The sequence below is a fragment of the Aedes aegypti genome, chromosome 2, assembly GCF_002204515.2.
Source record: "Aedes aegypti strain LVP_AGWG chromosome 2, AaegL5.0 Primary Assembly, whole genome shotgun sequence".
NCBI classification, from domain to species: domain Eukaryota; kingdom Metazoa; phylum Arthropoda; class Insecta; order Diptera; family Culicidae; genus Aedes; species Aedes aegypti.
In genome coordinates, this window is record NC_035108.1 from 71,427,837 (window position 1) to 71,445,443 (window position 17,607).

Consider the following 17,607-nt stretch of genomic DNA (forward strand, 5'->3'; position numbering starts at 1 on the left):
TTATCTAGCATGATACTTAACATCATCTGACCAATTTATTGGAACCCCTCTCATCGTGACAACATGTCTACTGGAAGGTTTCAAATAAAGAGCTTTTGGTTTATGTGGGAATATTATTAGTTGAGTGGTAAAGAGTTTGTTTTGACCAGAGAATTTGTTTATACAGAGAAGCACGAATTCTGAAACCAAAGGTTCCAATTGAACCGTCAAACGTGGTTCCAATCGAGCAAAATCAATGAGACTCAAAAAGATGTTATGCAAAAAAGACGATGGCTTTGTATTAGTGAAAAGCAATACGTAAGTGACGTCATTGATAAGCTTGCTTTCTTATGGTGACTGGCAGGATGACACGCACACTACAATATTGTTTGAATGACCTCAATTATTGACAGTCATTGCAAATGTTGTTTATAAACAAAGTCAAAATCCTCTCCGCGTTTCTCTAGTATAATCATATTCTCTGGTTTTGACAACCTCACACGCTAAGCCTGCTCAACGCAGCGCATGTGTAAAAACTACACAGAATGAGGCAACCAATGCAGGACTCTCTGGCTGAGTGAAAATTCTGTGTAAGTCGCACTCATGCTGTGTGTAGCCGTGTAATTGTTGTGAGCGTACGAAGTCGCTCCATCTATCAGATCAAGATGAGCTAAATAAAGCCTGGTTGTAAGCCGCTGCTAACATGAAGAATTGAACGATTTTCTAAATCATGTTCTACGATTTTGACGTATATGGCAATCAATCAATGTAAATATTTTCCGTACAGCAAAGAAACAAGTTTTCAATCGTTGGATTTTCTTCGAGTCAAGTGAAGAAAAGGAGTATTCTTTTGAGTGAAAAAATCTGGCGGCCAACTAGGATTTTGACGCCATCTTGATTTTAAGTAGAAAAATGAGTTTTTCACCTTGTTAGCACTTAACATGTTGAATTTCTAGGCTACTGCTGAAAACAGGCTATGCTTCTTCTTCTTTTTCCTGGCGTTACGTCCTTACTGGAACAGAGCCTGCTTCTCAGCTAAATAAGGTATTGAAAGGCTATTGAACAGGAATTTTCTTTTGTAATGCTATTTTGGTGTCAGAATGATTTTTCGACATATCTTCGAGATCATGAATATAAAATTTAAGATGGCGGTCATACTCAAAATGGTCACCAACATTTTTTAGCTTCAATCAAATGAAAACTACATCATTCCTTTATATGATGCCACTAAGTTTGGTATGTATTCTAAAGAAAATTTTTTCACATGATAATGGCACATATCATGGAAAAAATCCTAAGATTTATTAAAAAAAAAGACTTGGCGTACGCGGGGTCCATCAATTTGAGAAAACCGAAAGGACCTTCATCTAGTTTTAGTATATAGGTACTAGCGATCAATAACAAAAAAATTGGTATCCTATCGATACATGCCGATGGCGGCTTGGTTTCAGCGAGATTTGCTTATATGGTTCATCTGCTATAGTAGAACCTGCTAATAAACATATCTTTTTCATAGAATTTTGCTGATTGTGATACAAAATAAATACGCAGATGTTATGGTGGTCTGTAACATATTTATTCGTAACTTTATTTGTCGAATAACTAATCCTACAAATGTAAACTTCACATATCTAATAAATGTATTATTTAAATTTTACTACATAGGTCTAATAAATTGTTTCAACAATTGGATACACGCATCCGTTTACTAATGCCTAAATAAATTGAACTTGATTTCCTTAACGTCGTTTTAAGTTTGGAATTAAAGCCAAAATTTTCAGAGTTCCTTTTTAACATTTTCCATTTGTTAACGCCTACAATCCTCTCTCTGGTCCTAACTGGGGTTTAAATGACTAGCCAAGTCTTTCACAATGTTCCGCCACAACTGGTCTAACTAGAAGGGTTATTCTGCCATAATTTTTTGAAACTCGTTCAGCGATCCATACATTTCCGGATCCTCCTGGCGTGGGCCGACCTGTGGGGGTCTAGGTAAGGCCAGCGGAACCGGGAGCAACTCTGGCATCACAGAGTGGTGCGTTATCAACGCTCGCAGTGAGCTGAATTCCTTGGTAAAGCCCTGTGATGAAGAATCGGTAAATTAGACAATCAATGCGAGTGGAATAACCTGATGAGTCTTACCTTAATCTTATAACCTCGTATCGTCCTTAAAATTAAATAATGCGCTACTTTTGGTGCCGGTGGGGGAACTCTGAGGGACAGAGCGAAACAGCCTGGTTTGGTGGTACTCTGGCGCACCAGAAATGCTCCCGGATTCTGTCGGGAGAGCACCTCCAGGGAGATCTCCCGCGGGATTCCGGCCTGATACCAAGGCGCTCCTTTGAGTTCGTGTTGCTCCTTCAAGCTGAGACAATCGTTTCGCAGGGGGACGGGAGCCCCAGTTGGACCCGCTTGGGGATAAAGGGCTATGCTGTGGTTGAAGCGAGGCGATCCTTCCACGGTGGCTTGCGTAACCAACGTCCGTTGACATGAATCACCGAACTTGTTGAACACGACGTTCGCTTCAACGGCTTCGCTGCATATGCCTTCGTTGACATAGCCGTCGGAGATCGTTTGAGACGAGCTGGAGGAGCTCGAGGGCGATGAGCTGTGCACCAGGGGTCTACTGTCTTCGGCGGTCCGAAGAATACCCATGGTTAGGCGTTTGACCTGAAATCAGAGGTTTTAGAATGAATATGACCTAGATGATGAGTAAAACCTAAGTAACCATACCAGCGGAGGTTTTTCAGTCAATCTCCGGCAGTTGTTCAGTTCGGTTGGTGAATTTCCCTCCGCGGAGCTGTTCGGGTGCGGAACGTCCAAGAGGTTGTTGGTGTGGTGGAAGAAAATTCCGGTACTGGTGGAAGCATTCGATATCGGCACTCCAACGGAGGCTCGGGTTGCAGCCGTCGGTACCGTCAACCGAGGATGGTTGTTGGGCGTCGTTTCAATTTGATTGCTGTTGAGCGCCGTGCAGTTCATTTTCGCCTTAGGCTTGGGTCAGCACATCACAAGACGATCTGGGGATGAAATAGAGAAAGGAAATATTATTATTAATTTTATTATGGAGCATTCCAGCCTATGAATGATTCATCTTCAATAGGTAAAGTTTGAGTAACGAAAGAATTCTTGTCAATTTTCCATATTATTATTATTATTGGGGATGTGTTCGAAGAAGTTATCTTGGATCACTTTGTGATGTGGACAAACATTTAAAGGAATAGGAATTCTTACGGATTACGAAACCAGCAGTTGCGTGGTAGATAATCTTAACTGCCTTCTTATACGTTGACTATGAGTATCGAAATGGAATATTGAATACTGAAGCAAATTTTCAACCCAATAGTAGTTAGAAAACTCCCAATGACGGCCAGAATAGAGCTTGCAAAAACAGTCACCCTATTACAAAAACTAGTGTGAAACACATTCCCAATAACTAGATTTCCAAATCAGACCAGCATAAATATGTTTCCCAGAGAATGGAATAGTTTGGCGTTGTTTGGTGACGGCCTGGTGTTTGGTTTTCCCACTAATCGATTCTACAGAAATGCAGCTGTTGCACGAAAAAGTGCCACCGAACTGCAATAGGGAAAAACATGTGCGTGGGTGGCAGTTTGGGGGTTAGGGCCTTTCAGTTTGGGTCAATTACACATGAGAACTGGAACTGCTAAACTATTATGCGCTCGTATATGCAATTGAAAGTTTTTGGTGAGCTTGTTTCGGGAACTGTACAAACTGTTGTTAGTAGCAAACCAGGGGAAGTTAGAATGGGAATAGCATTCACTCCATAAGAGTGGACATATGTTGCACTCTACTGACCTCGGTGTCAACTGCAGTCATCGTTGCCGATGGAGTTGCGGGCAGGAATGGATGAGATTTTACTATGGATAACACTGTATGAACTTTTGGGGTGCGCCGCATAGTTGCGGCACATGAAATTCGATGCATCGTTTTTGGGGCGTGCGGGTTTGCAATTGCATTGTCATTGCCATTCTATGGTTTTTGGGAAAATACCCCGCAAAACCATAGAATGGTATCATTTTCTTCCATTTGTATTCAATTATATTCCATAACGCAGAGCAACATCCTTGCGGTACCAAATAAGGAATTGCTTTTTGAACAGCAATCACTTGTTTTCTGTTCCATGGAAATTCAACGTGATTGAAGAGTGTCACTTATGCAGCTTTTAACGTATGTAATTTGATTTAATTGCTAAACCCCGGAAGAACCTTTAATTTGTCAAGATTAAGCAGCTCGAGGTTGCTTTACCCATCATCATTCGAAGCAACAGCATAAGTCCCAACTTGTATCGTCTGGACGGGAGTTAAGTGAGCAAGATTGATGAGGTGGCATCCTGCTTTCACGAGAACAAATTGTGATTTATGGTGTCCGTTCCAGTTGGTCGCGCAGACAAACAGACTTTTTCCTTTGTGAAAGTGTTCGCTTCCTTATCCAGTACACAACGGACCATGGACGTAAATCATAACGGTTAGGATGAGTCAATCCTTTTTTTTTTTTTGGGGAAAAATATCTCCTTTGCCGACGGGAATTCTCTGGAGATGCAATATTTTGGAAAAGGTTTACTTCATCGATTCCTTTGACCGTACGATGATAAAATATGTCTACGTTATGATCGCCTAAAGTTTGTTATACAAACATCGCTAATAAAATTTTGCAATTATTCTATCGAATTAATGTTCATTATGCCATAAAAATTGTGCTTTTTTTCATTGAATATAGCAGTAACACATTTGTTTCAGTATCGTACGTACATGATAGAAAGGGGGAAATAAGTATCATTTCAAATATTACTTTCATTTGTAATATCTAAGTGCTCTTTGTTAGGTTACACTATCATCCAAATTTGCTAAAACTATATAAAGCTTTTATTAACATTTTGTAATAACATATAACATTTCATTCACCGCGGCTGTTATGATGTTTTACAGACGATTTGAAATTACTTGCTTAAGACAACAAAAATGTAATGAATTTATCCTAATCATCCGAAGTCAAAAGTGCTAATGCTACCTTTTTTTAATTATTCAAAATTAAAAAGTGTGTACGGCCTGGCAGAGCGACTGAGAGCCTTTTCAAATAGGAACTTTAGAGACCTTTTGCTTTTAAAAAGAGACTGAACAGGACACTTAAGAGACCGAATGGGAAACCAAATAAGACCATACGGGAGTTAAGAAAACAAAAAGAATCCAAACAGGAATCAGAAGGATGAAGTTTTTATCATAATTAAAAAAAACCTGGGTTCACATTTTTCTACGTATTTTTTTTTTGGAATCGCGACCAATTCTCGCTGAAACCAGGTCGACATCGTTTGAATTCGAATTTTATGTCACTGATCGTTAGTATATGCTAAGACCTGAGGGTGGTCGTTTTGGATTTTTTCTCAAATTGGTGGACCCCTCATACGCTAGCTAACTTAACAGTTGAGCATGAGCATGAGCATTGATGACCGTACAATTCGTAGTTGCTACTCCGTGATTGACCAGAATAATCGAAGTTGCACAAGGAACCAACAGATGTAGCTTGGGAGTAGCTTTCCATCTTCAATGTACACTTTCGAGAATTCCAAACATTATAAAGTCAATAAACGCGCCGGCCACGTCCTTGCGGTCATCGGGGAAAGGAAGGATAATGAGTGTGACATCCATTGTTACTAGAGACCGAGATCACCTATGCATCTCCATGGTTGTCACAGGAAGGAATTTGTTAGTGGGAAGGGTTTAAAAGCTACATAATCAGGATTGACCTTGGAAGTGATGCGATTCATGCAGCCTCAGTTCAAAAAGACACTAAAGACAACGTGAACCCATTGTAAGTCGTTTCTGTAATTACATCAAAGATGTTTCTGTAATTACAAGAAATAGTTGAAAGGAAATGTGTGTTCAAGAGTTTTTGTCGACACTCATAGTGACGAACCATTTATATTCTGTTGTATAAATACATAATAGTGACATATATAAATATTGTTTTTTTTTGTCATGATATAAATATTGTTTTAAAGACACCGGCAACGCGACTTGAGCGACTCTTTTCCGGACGTAAATTTTCAAAAATCTAAATCAAAAATCGTGTCACAAACGTTGCCTAAATTCACCAAAACACAGCTCAGAATCAGCAGAAAAAAACGCGAGCGAAAAAATTTGACGTCCGTATCTACGCGCGGGTTACTACCTACGCTAGCTAACTTAACAGTTTGCGAAAAAGTACATTTTTTATAAATTTCAGGTATATCTTATCGTGATATGTATCATATTTACTTCGAAACACATAACAAACTTTGAAACATCAGCAATAGCGCACCGCTTGTTTTGAAATTCTGAGATCACCATCTGAAAGCTGAGAAAAAAAATGAGTGAGTTACCTGAGTTTTGTATCCCATAAAAACTAGGTGAGCAATGGTATTCACTTGATGAAGAAAAAAGGTTTTCTAAACAATTCTCCACAATTTTGACGTATATAGCAAATGCAAACATCATTTTTTGTACAACAAAGAAACATGTTTTCAATCGTTGGTGTTTTATTCGAGTCAAGTGGAAAATAAGAGTATTATTTTAAGTGAAAAAATCTGGTGACCATCTTGGATTTTTACTCCATCTTGATTTTAAATAGAATGATTTTTTCACCTTGGGGGTCGTCCTAAACACGTGGTTTTAGGTCATTTAGGATAGGAGGGGGGTTTGTGGCCAATGATCATAATCCATACAAATTAGAAAAATCTTGTGTGAACAAAAGACCATAAGGGACATACCGGGGGTGGTTGTCTTTGAAAATCCGAAAAAAATACCCCGTGGACATCTTCTAGTTAGCATTCGACATGTTGAATTTCGAGGCTACCGCTGAAAACTGGTTTCGCTTCCTCTTCTACTTCTTATTGTTCTTTTTCCTGGCATTACGTCTAGAACAGAGCCTGCTTGCCCGCTTAATTTGTTATAAAGCAGGCTATTAAATATTTTTTATAATGCCTTTTTTATACCAGAATGACTCTTCGATATATCTTTGAATTTAAGAATACTGTCGTTATACGCATAATTGCCCCATGTTCCAAAATATACCTTACCTTACCAGTCAGGCTAATGCCTGGGTGGCCCCTGCTGTACGAAGGAGAGGTCTCCATTCGACTCGGTCCATGGCTGCCCGTCGCCAGCCACGCATTCTGCGAAGGGTCCGCAGATCGTCCTCAACTTGATCGACCCATCTTGCTCGCTGCGCACCACGTCGTCTTGTGCCGGTCGGATTGTTTTCGAGAACCATTTTCACCGGGTTGGTATTCGACATTCTGGTGACATGACCGGCCCACCGCGGCCTCCCAATTTTTGCGAGGTGGACGATGGTTGGTTCTCCCAGCAGCTGGTGCAATTCATGGTTCATCCGCCTTCTCCACGTTCCGTCTTCCATCTGTACTCCGCCGTAGATGGTCCGCAACACCTTCCGTTCGAAAACACCAGGGGCGCGTTGTTCCTCTGCACGTAGGGTCCATGATTCGTGCCCATAGAGGAGTATCGGTCTAATCAGCGTCTTGTAGATGGTTAACTTCGTGCGATGGCGAACTTTACATGATTGGAGCGTTCTGCGTCCAAAGTAGGCACGATTTCCAGCAACGATGCGTCTCTGGATTTCTCTGCTGGTGTCGTTGTCGGCGGTCACCAGTGAGCCTAAGTACACGAATTCTTCGACAACCTCGATTTCATCACCGTCAATATTAACTTGAGGTGGGGGGCGTGCCGTGTCTTCTCTTGAACCCCTCGCTATCATGTACTTCGTCTTCGACACATTGATGTTCAGTCCGATTCGCCTAGCTTCAGCCCTTAGTCGGATGTACGTATCCGCAATCGTCTCAAAGTTGCGTGCAACAATATCAATGTCGTCGGCGAAACCAAGTAACTGAACGGACTTTCTGAAAATCGTGCCACTCGTGTCTATCCCCGCTCTTCTTATCACACCCTCTAAAGCAATGTTGAACAGTAAACACGAAAGGCCATCACATTGCCGTAACCCTCTGCGATATTCGAAGGGACTCGAGAGTAGAGTTACTGTGCACATGCTGTAGCCTTAGGTGCAGGAGCCTCATTGCTTGCAAGCGCACGGGAGCGCTGTACATTGTGAGACCTTTTTTGGTGCGCCTCATTTTTCTTGAAATGTGTCTCACTGCGGTCTCATGCGCTCCGTCACATGTGCTGTTTAAAATTTAGCGCAATAATTGAAGTGATTACAAAAGTTTTCAATGGGGATCGAAATTGTAACTCTTGGATCGCAAGTCTTCAACCATATCATGTAGACCATGTAGACACCTGTATAATGAAGCGAAAATAGTTGTAGAGGCTCTTCGTTACTAAGCAGTTGTTTCACAACTTGGATACCGATGGCGAGCCGTAGCGCCGAACAGCGCATGGGACGAGTCTCTCCGAGAGCACATCACCTAGCGCGCGCTTTTAGAACTTTCGTGAGCCTCCAGCAAGCGCAGCACACTAGGATTCCGATGAGCTGAGAGACGGTTTGGTTGGAGGCTCGTCAGTACATTTATGTGCTCCTGAGATATATGTAACCCTACTCGAGAGTGTCCCTGATACTCGGACTACGCACATCACTCGCTTCATCGTTGCCTTGATCAATCTTATCAGCAGGCATTGCAATCTCATCTGATGAACGAGATCGTCTTAGGATAATAGAAAGATATTATCTCTAATCCAAGAGCGCTCTGAAATGATATCATATCCAATCTTGAGCATCAGAAGATAATCTTGACAGCTGTTTGGTGGTTTGGATCAATTTGCCTTATTAATTTATTATTTATGCTTTTTTATATTACCTTCCTTTACAGATATAACAACTGGGGATTTGCGAGCAATTTTTCGGAGTCTTTTTGTTTTCAGAACAACTGTGATCTACGAATATACCGTCCTGTTTGGCAATCAAGAATGGCGATAAACAGTTCTTGTATATTGGTTCTAAGCAATGAAAATTGAAATTTATGAATAACACGAGCACTTTCCTTGTACCACAATGACGGGCTTGTATTATTATTATTACAAAATAACAGTATCTCCAAGAACAAAACTCATAATGTTATGCCTCAAACTGACCGAGAAGCTCCTTTTGAATTCGTTTAGTGAATATATTGTCCTCTAGTCTACTTAGTGAGCTGAATTTTTAGCTGTCCAGTTATCAGGGAAATCCAGACCATCTGTTTTATTAACAGTTTACTTATCTCCCCTCCTATAGGTAATCGTATACACAATGTCCTTCTGGGACGGTCTTGAAAGGCGGTGAACCATTGTAGATTAGATTCGTAGATTATGGAATTAGATGAACTTACTGACAATTAAACATGATTTTTGGAGATGAACCAGCCACGGGCTGAAAATCTCCCTAATAAAGCTAATAATAACAATAAACATGATTTTCGTTTCAATGAGAGTTAAACCATGTTCAAATCAATTGTGTGTATTTCCATATTTATGCTACAAGTATTCAATGTACGTGAGTCAATCAGATTCCGTCTTGAAACTAGCTGTAGATACACGATAAGATGATATATCATGAAAGTTCAATTATGTAGATGAATTGAAACTAAGAAACATGCAATCCTTCGGATTATCAACTGAAATATAAATCCCAACAACTGTATCACTCCATATAATTATCATTTTATTCATTTTTCCGGCTTCCAAGTAGCGGTAAAAGAACAATGCTGCAAACCCTAAAAAAGTTAATGAAAATTAAAATAAGGCTTTATTTTAATAAATATTATTCACCTGAATTACCGTTTTGATTCATATTACGGACACTTAAGGCCTCAGTGAAGTATAACCCAGCTTGAACCATACAAAATAAATCATTCTGTATGATTTTTTAGCGTTATCGAACGTCGGAAGCCCTTAACTTTCGGATGGTGGGTAAAGAATACGCGTCCGCAACTTGAATAATTTTAAATAAATCAAAACGTGTGGCCTTTTCATGATTCTTATTCCGGACGCTCCCTCACTTTTGCCTCATATTCCGGACGCTTTGATTCGAATTACGGACAGCTCATGATAATCATTAATGGAACAGTCAAATCATCAATTGAAATCGTTGAACCGCTTAAGAGACGTCTAAGGTAGTTGGGCTTTATAAATTTGCAATGATATTTATGGACAAAACCTAATAAAACGAGCCTCGAAAATGAGAACTTTTGGATGGCGAAAATTGAAACATTTCGTGTGAAGTGTGTTGTGTTTCCGTCAAGTAGATTAAACGCGTGGATTGCTGAGCTCAAGATGACTCATCTGAGCATAAGATATAGGCCTCTGCAATGTTTTGATTTTGTATGGGATTTTGACGTTTACTGGCCTTGTTGTTTACATAATTTGAAGAGTGATAAAGAGAGGTTCAATTTTGTGCAAAGCCCTATTGACGAAAAATCGATCACAGAGCTCTAAGATGATATCTTACGATTCGATCCATATCATGCTCAGAGGATCTAAAGATGAGATGAAATGTAATGCCTGCTTATCAGTTTGTCCGGGAAACCGTATTCGTGCATAATCTGTCATAGCTGTTCTCGATCGATTGTATCATAGGCCGATTTAAAATCAATGAATAAATGATGTGTGAGTACATTGTATTCGCGGCATTTCTGCAATACCTGCCGGATGGCGAATATCTGGTCCGTTGTTGCTCGTTCGCCCATAAATCCTGCCTGATATTGCGCAACGAATTCTCTAGCAATTGGTGATAGACGGTGGCATAGAATTTGAGAGTGTAACTTGTAGGTGGCGCTCAAAGTTTTGATCGCACGATAATTGGCGCAATCCAACTTGTCGCCCTTTTTGTAGATGGGACACACGACACCTTCTATCCACTCCTCCGGCAATAATTCCTTCTCCCAAATCATGGAAATAACCCAGTGCAGCGCTCTTGCCAGTGCATCACCACCGTATTTTAACAACTCGCTCGGTAGTTGGTTCACTACAGCGGCTTTGTTGTTTTTCAACCGTCTCGCTCGATGTTGAGCCGCGGCGTTTGGCTTCGACGTGAGTTGGTCATTGTCGAAAGTTTTGAGCACATACATACAGCAACTAGGTAGTGATCCGAATCTATATTCGCACTGCGGTATGTGCGAACATTGGTAATGTCAGAGAAGAATTTTCCGTCGATTAGAACGTGGTCGATTTAGTTCTCGGTTAGGTTATCGGGTGATCTCCAGGTGGTCTTATGGATATCTTTGCGAGGGAGGATGGTGCTTCGGACTACCATACCACGAGAGGCTGCAAAGTTGACGCATCGTCGGCCGTTGTCGTTAGATACGGTGTGCAGACTGTTCCGCCCGATCACCGGTCTGTACATCTCCTCTCGTCCTACCTATGCGTTCATGTCGCCAACAACGATTTTCACGTCACGCGGCGAGCATCCGTCATAAATCTGCTCCGTAAAACGTTTCCTTGTCGTCGTCGGGTCTCCCTTCGTGTGGGCAGTGTACGTTGATGATGCTGTAGTTGAAGAAACGGCCTTTTATCCTCATCTTGCACATCCTTACGTTGATCGGCTGCCACACGATAACGCATTGTCTCATCTTGCCCAACACTATGAAGCCAGTTCCTAGCTCATTTGTGGTGCCACAGCTTTGGTAGAAGGTAGCCGCTCGATGCCCACTTTTCCCCATCTTCTGTCCAGTCCAACAAAGTTCCTGCAGCGCTACGATATCGAAGTTAGGGGGATGTAGTACGTCATAGATTATCCTGTCGTAACCTGCGAAACCAAGTGACTTGCAGTTCCATGTTCCAAGTTTCCAATCGTAATCCTTATTTTGTCACGTGGGTCTTTCCCGATTGATCCGGGTCGTATTATCTCCTATGTTATTCGCAATAAGGTTTTTTATGAGTGGCTTATTGGGCCTACGCCAACACTCTTGTCTCGCCGGAGCGCCATCGTGCCAGCTCTGTTTAAAGTCCCAACTAACACTAGGACGATCGCGCTGATGGGGCTTCCACCTTGGATTTAGCTGTGCGCGATTCAGCATTTCTTGCTCAGCCGCTGGATACCAGAACAGACGCTGTTTGTGCCGCACCTCCTGGTGAACAGACGCTCGAGACGTACCTCCTCAATCTAGCTGATGTCAGAAGGACAACAGTCAACGGTCTTTGTCATCGTTTGACCCGTGGAAGCGTGAGGTAGGAACTTGTGAGGACCAGAGCTGTGTTGAACGCTCCTTCCTAGTTGTCGACTCACCGTTTTGCAGCCCAAATATGCAACCACGAAAAACGCAATTAAAGATTTTAACACATTTATGCTGTGTGTTGACCAGGTTTGTGATAAATTCAAATTAAATCGTTGCAATTGCGTGATTATTAGCGTGATAAGATTTAGTAAAGGTGATAAGTTGCTATATCGAATCTTCTAACAGGCTTGACAGAAATTCATCTGCGATTTCAAGGTTCTTTTGAGGAGTAAATATTTAACTCAGAATTCACGACACAAATCTTCACAAGCTCCGATTTTTCTAAGGACTTTGCAAAATCATAATATTTGATAAGTCATAATTTATATTTCAGATCCGTCAATTTATTCGCCACTTGCACCGGGGACCAGGTATCCGGGACAGCCCAGTAGGTGGCAAGGTCATCCAAAACCTCATTAACTATTCTTCTTTGACTTAATTTGAAAATTCATGAGGTTTCTTGTGACCAAGGCATCTAAAAACATTTGAATAATCCAGCTTTAGTCTTGATTTGGGAATTTATGAAGTTTAATATGTCGCTACTTAGGTTCAGAAATGTCAATTTAGTGCCATAACACTCAGGGAACTGAGTATTCGGCACAATCCAGCATGAATCATCTTTAGACTAGATTTGCAAATTTATAAAGATTGATATGTCGCAAGCCAGGTTTCAGAACCGCCAATATAATGGCCACTTCCACCAGCGAATCAAGTATTCGGAACAATCCTGCTGTAATGTTGCGCAGAATTCAAACACCGGACTTTCACTATTCACTAAATTTATTACGTTGGCTTAACTATACTTACAGCACGGAAATACTGTGCTAAATTACCACAGTATATAGCTGATGGATTCTGCAGTGCTAATAGGGTTCACAAAACCAGCATGTAGCAAAGTAGCAAAAAAAAAATGAACTACTATTTTACTATTTATTATTTTTCTTAAAACTTGATTTACTAATTCATGAAGATTGATATGCAGCAAGCCATGTTTGGGACTCAAAGTTAAAGTGGTTACTGATTCTTTTAGTGGGGTTTCCTCAGTTCTCCTCACGACATATCCAGAATTGTTGAATCGATGACCGTGGTTCCAAAAAGTAGAAGAATTATGTGATCGGACCTGAACATTTTGACTTTGGAAATTATTTCAAACTTTATGGATAACGGATGAGAAAAAATATTTCGAAGTTGCTAATTTAAATCTAAATAGACGCTAATTAAAAACTGCATACTGAATATTTTGTATGAGATTAGCGCTGCGAATTGTATAGTGTGACAGTTTTGCGTGGAAGTACAGTACACAGTACCAAAAAATAATGTGATTTACGTCTTTTGGGATGCACATAAAAGAAGCGAGCCGAATGACGTAAATTTGTGTAAAATTTCAAATACGTTAGTCTCTGATTCGAGAAATTTCGATCACAGTACCATCGTTTTCGTGTCCTTTAACATGTAGAATTACATTTTTTGTTCAATACATCTTCAAGGACACGTTTTTGTGTCGTTCCATCACTTACATCATGTGTCATTCAGTCATATCCAGAATTACGTCCAGAGTAATTTTCATTATTTTTAAGAGTGTAGCTGTGCGTTAAAATTCAACAATGGGACAAATTGACTTGACTTGCTTTTCATTGATTTTCTGTCAAAGCTAATTTTTAGTAAGTGTTTTCTAAAACTAGGCGTAAAAGTAAACTGTTTGATGACAGAAAGTCAAAATGTACAAAAAGTAACATGGGAAAATTATGCGTATAACGGCAAAATAGTAGTAATTCTTTCAATAAATGAAAACCGTCCTAAATCGTTGATTGAAATGAATAAACTTTTTTTTCAACCCTTTGCTGTGTTGTATTTTTGTATACATTTTTGGACATTAGTAAGTCTTCTGGTAATATCTGCAACCTCAATGTAAAACATTGTCAAAAGTGCATTAATTTATAGTGAAAATCTTGTGGTTTTGGTACCGTTTAAGAGCTGGAAAACAGTAGTAAGTGTCTCTCACTTATTGCTCTCTGTAATGATCATGAACCGCCACACATCATGAGAGTCTATCTATCATCTTCTGTAACAGCTCTGATTAGATCAGGGGATAACAGTACATAATAAAACCTGAACAAGCTCCAAACCTGGAGGATAGTATTCCCAGACAACCAGAAGTCGCATAAAGGTTCATGTAATAGTTCGTTAATTTAGACAAATTTCATCAAATTCTCAAAGTACAGTGGATAAAATCGTCATAAAACGCGGTGGATAAAATCGCATAAAACGCCTTTTTTCTGAGTTCATTCGTACATTTGGTTTCGTCCAGTACACTTGTACAAAGTAAATCGAATCAATCCGTAGCAGCTGTCAAATCATCATTTGTTATTATAAGTTAAGTCGCATAAGATCACAGGTTAGTAGAATATTTATACACTCGCATTGTATGTTATTAATTCATCACATAATATATGCACGTATATCGCCTCCACTTTTTTACGTAGAAGGTATTTTTGCGACATCTTATAAATGAAATTTTGCACATGCAAAGCCTCCAGGTAATTTCGTTATACGTACATTTTGGTTATCTGGGTTGCTATTGGATGTTTTGGGATTATTTATTCCGCCTATAAAATAAAACACGAACCCCTAACGCTAAGCAAGAGAAATAAGTTCTCTTTGGGGCTCTTGTTCGCTGCTGCTATTGATCAAGCTTGTTCCAACAACTTGCGAAACATTGCTATTGGCATTTATCGAAGCTATTAACCGTGATTGGCACTACCGAGCACTTCGCAAGAATTTCTGACTAGTTCTCAGCAGTGACGAACGCAATTTAGGTTGTGTTTACATCGCAATGTTCTTTAGCAAACTGGAAACAATCAATTTAAAATAAAATGAAAAAGTGAAATCCTGAGTAGTGTTTTTTTTTTAATAAATTATCAACAGAGGTATGGAAATGTTGCAATACAGAATATTGCAGAACTTTTAAGCTTAGTATCAAGCAAAATCCAGTAGGGTCGGTGTTTCCTTAGTAGACAGTCCCCTATAGTCGCACTAATGTCTTTTTAAGGCCGTTTTGCTATAATGTTCGCAAAATATTTTTTGATATGAAGGCCACGAGCTAACCATTGATACACAGCTATTTGAAAAATGATTTAAATATATAGTTTTACTTAAAATTTGAGCTCCCTTGCACCTATTGTAAACTTTTTGTTCTTGTAGTAGCACTACTAAGAGAAACTATTTTTTATTTAACAAACTAATTGATGAATTAAGAACTTTTTTACAACGAATGCTTTTGATCCATACTTTAAAGGAAAAATATAAAAAATTGTAATTGGTTTTGATTTGTATTTTGCCTACGCCGTGAAGATAGGTCTACTATAGGAACAGAAATTAGAAATAGTGCAACTATAGACACATGTGTTCCTATAATGGCACAAGCGATAATAAATACAAAAAATCGAGTTTTATTAGTTTTCATATTTCTTCTACAAAATCAAAATAAAATGTTTTCAGATAATGTAAGAAAAATGCCGCTGGCTTTATTTTTCGATTGTATACGAATATTTGTTCTTAGCTATGCGGCTATTGGTACATCGACCCTAATAATTATTTTCAACTAAAATGAAAAATCGTAGGGGCTCAGGGACGCATCAGAATGCCGAGATAAACTTTTCGAGGTGTTGCAATAGTCAGTATGAGTATTGCAACAGCGATTCCATACTTATGATGGATAAAGTAACATTGATGAAGACAAAGTTGGTTTAAATAGGGAAAATGTATATGCAAAATAATGAAAGCTTTGATCTTAAGACTTATTTTTGCAGCATTATTAACTAACAATTGCAAAAAAGAAAGAATAGTAAAATTTGTGTTAAGTATCATCGGAGTAACTGCAGAAATCGATTTATCTTTGTTGTGTTTAATATTGATGAAAACTTGGGCATTCGTTTGTGACCCTTATATCAGTATGAAGTTCGATATCAGCTTCAAAACCAATAATTATCGGAACAATAAAGCTTATAAGGGTCAATTTGTGATAAATATGTTAGAAGCTTCAGTGCTGAAACTCATTTCGATAGCGCAACGCAAAAGAATAATTTATATTAGGAAGACTATTTGCAATATTTACTCCACTGTCGGTAATCAATAAGGTAATTCAAAAGTTTGGACATGTTTAATAAAGCCCCTTTTTGTACCAATCAACTCCAAAAAAGCTTGATGTCGCCAAATGAATACAAAAAAAAAACGTAAACACGAAAAAATCCTTGATTTCAGACTCATTATGTCAAACGACTATATGCCAAATGACCTACCACTATTTTAATTCAATAGCTTGAAATAGTCGTTAAATTACATTATCCAGAATTTCATTTGTCATTTACTTCAATGATTCAACATCTGTCATCCTATTCATTAGTTCTATACATTGGAGGTAACTTCAGATTCATGTTTACTTTGAATACTGGTTTTACAAGAACTAGTCCATATGGTACAGCATACATGTCTACTTGAAGGTTTCAAATAAAGAACTTTTGGTTTACGTGGGACATTATTAGTTGATTTTTGAAAGCATTAGGAGAAATCATCAGATGACACGCAGGTTTCGTCATTACGTAGATTTCGTACATTGACTAACCAGTAACACAACGTTATTTTTATTGTCTTTATTAACAAGACCTTTAACCATTGGCTGGTTCGTTTTGTAACTAGTAACACAAAGTTTTGTCATTATTGCAGGTAGGAACAGAGGCATGATTAGCGAATCATTACATAAATTCCATTATCTATAATTGCTTGTAAAATTCATTCAAACAAGTCGCCTAACGAACTGCGATGCTCCGTTACAAAATTTTCCTACAACATACCACAACTAAACTTTTAATAGGGACGAATCTTTGACCGCAGCAATATCAAGATGAGCCTCCTCCAAAAAGCAACTCATAAAGCAAAGCTTGAGTCTGTAAATTTTCGACAAGACTTCTGCCTTCCATCCCGTCGCCAAGCCAAATCCTTGTCTGCTGATAACAAGCATATTTATTATTAAATTAATTTGATATCCTTGCGTCGTCGTTCCCCTGCCCCCTCAGGCAACAACCAGGAAGGACGGAAGCTCTTTTGGCGAAGAATCCAATGGATACTTGAAAGTGCAACGAGTTGCAATTTTCCCAGTTTTCCGGCTTAGCTTTATGGGAGCACACGTCTACGCCAGTATCCCGAGGCGAAGAGCAGTTTTGTTTCTCGTTCAATGCCGGAATAGGTGTAGTAGCTCGCCGCCAACTCCGGCAGTGTGTCGATAAAGTTGAGAACTTGTTTCATTCCTAGGGCTGTGCTGGCGTTCGGGTATGACCGTTGAGGGAAACGGATGGCTCTCCCTTACAAACTCACTAAAACTGATGTCTAGCTAGGGTAGCAGTAGTAGCGATATTTTCAAG

The 17,607-nt window shown here is 39.4% G+C and overlaps 1 protein-coding gene across 2 annotated transcripts in view; it reads right to left on the reverse strand.

Annotated features, from left to right (window-relative positions):
* Positions 1 to 1,533: 1,533 nt before the first annotated feature.
* Positions 1,534 to 17,607, reverse strand: part of LOC5565665 (tensin-3) — a 210,529-nt gene continuing 194,455 nt past the window's right edge. For both annotated transcript variants that reach the window (XM_021841192.1, XM_001649963.2), the window contains 3 exons: positions 2,710 to 2,996; positions 2,119 to 2,646; positions 1,534 to 2,056 (listed from right to left, as the gene is read on the reverse strand). In XM_021841192.1, the coding sequence (XP_021696884.1) occupies positions 1,883 to 2,056; positions 2,119 to 2,646; positions 2,710 to 2,958 (951 nt within the window). In that variant the 5' untranslated portion in view covers positions 2,959 to 2,996 and the 3' untranslated portion in view covers positions 1,534 to 1,882. The remainder of the gene's footprint in view (positions 2,057 to 2,118; positions 2,647 to 2,709; positions 2,997 to 17,607) is intronic.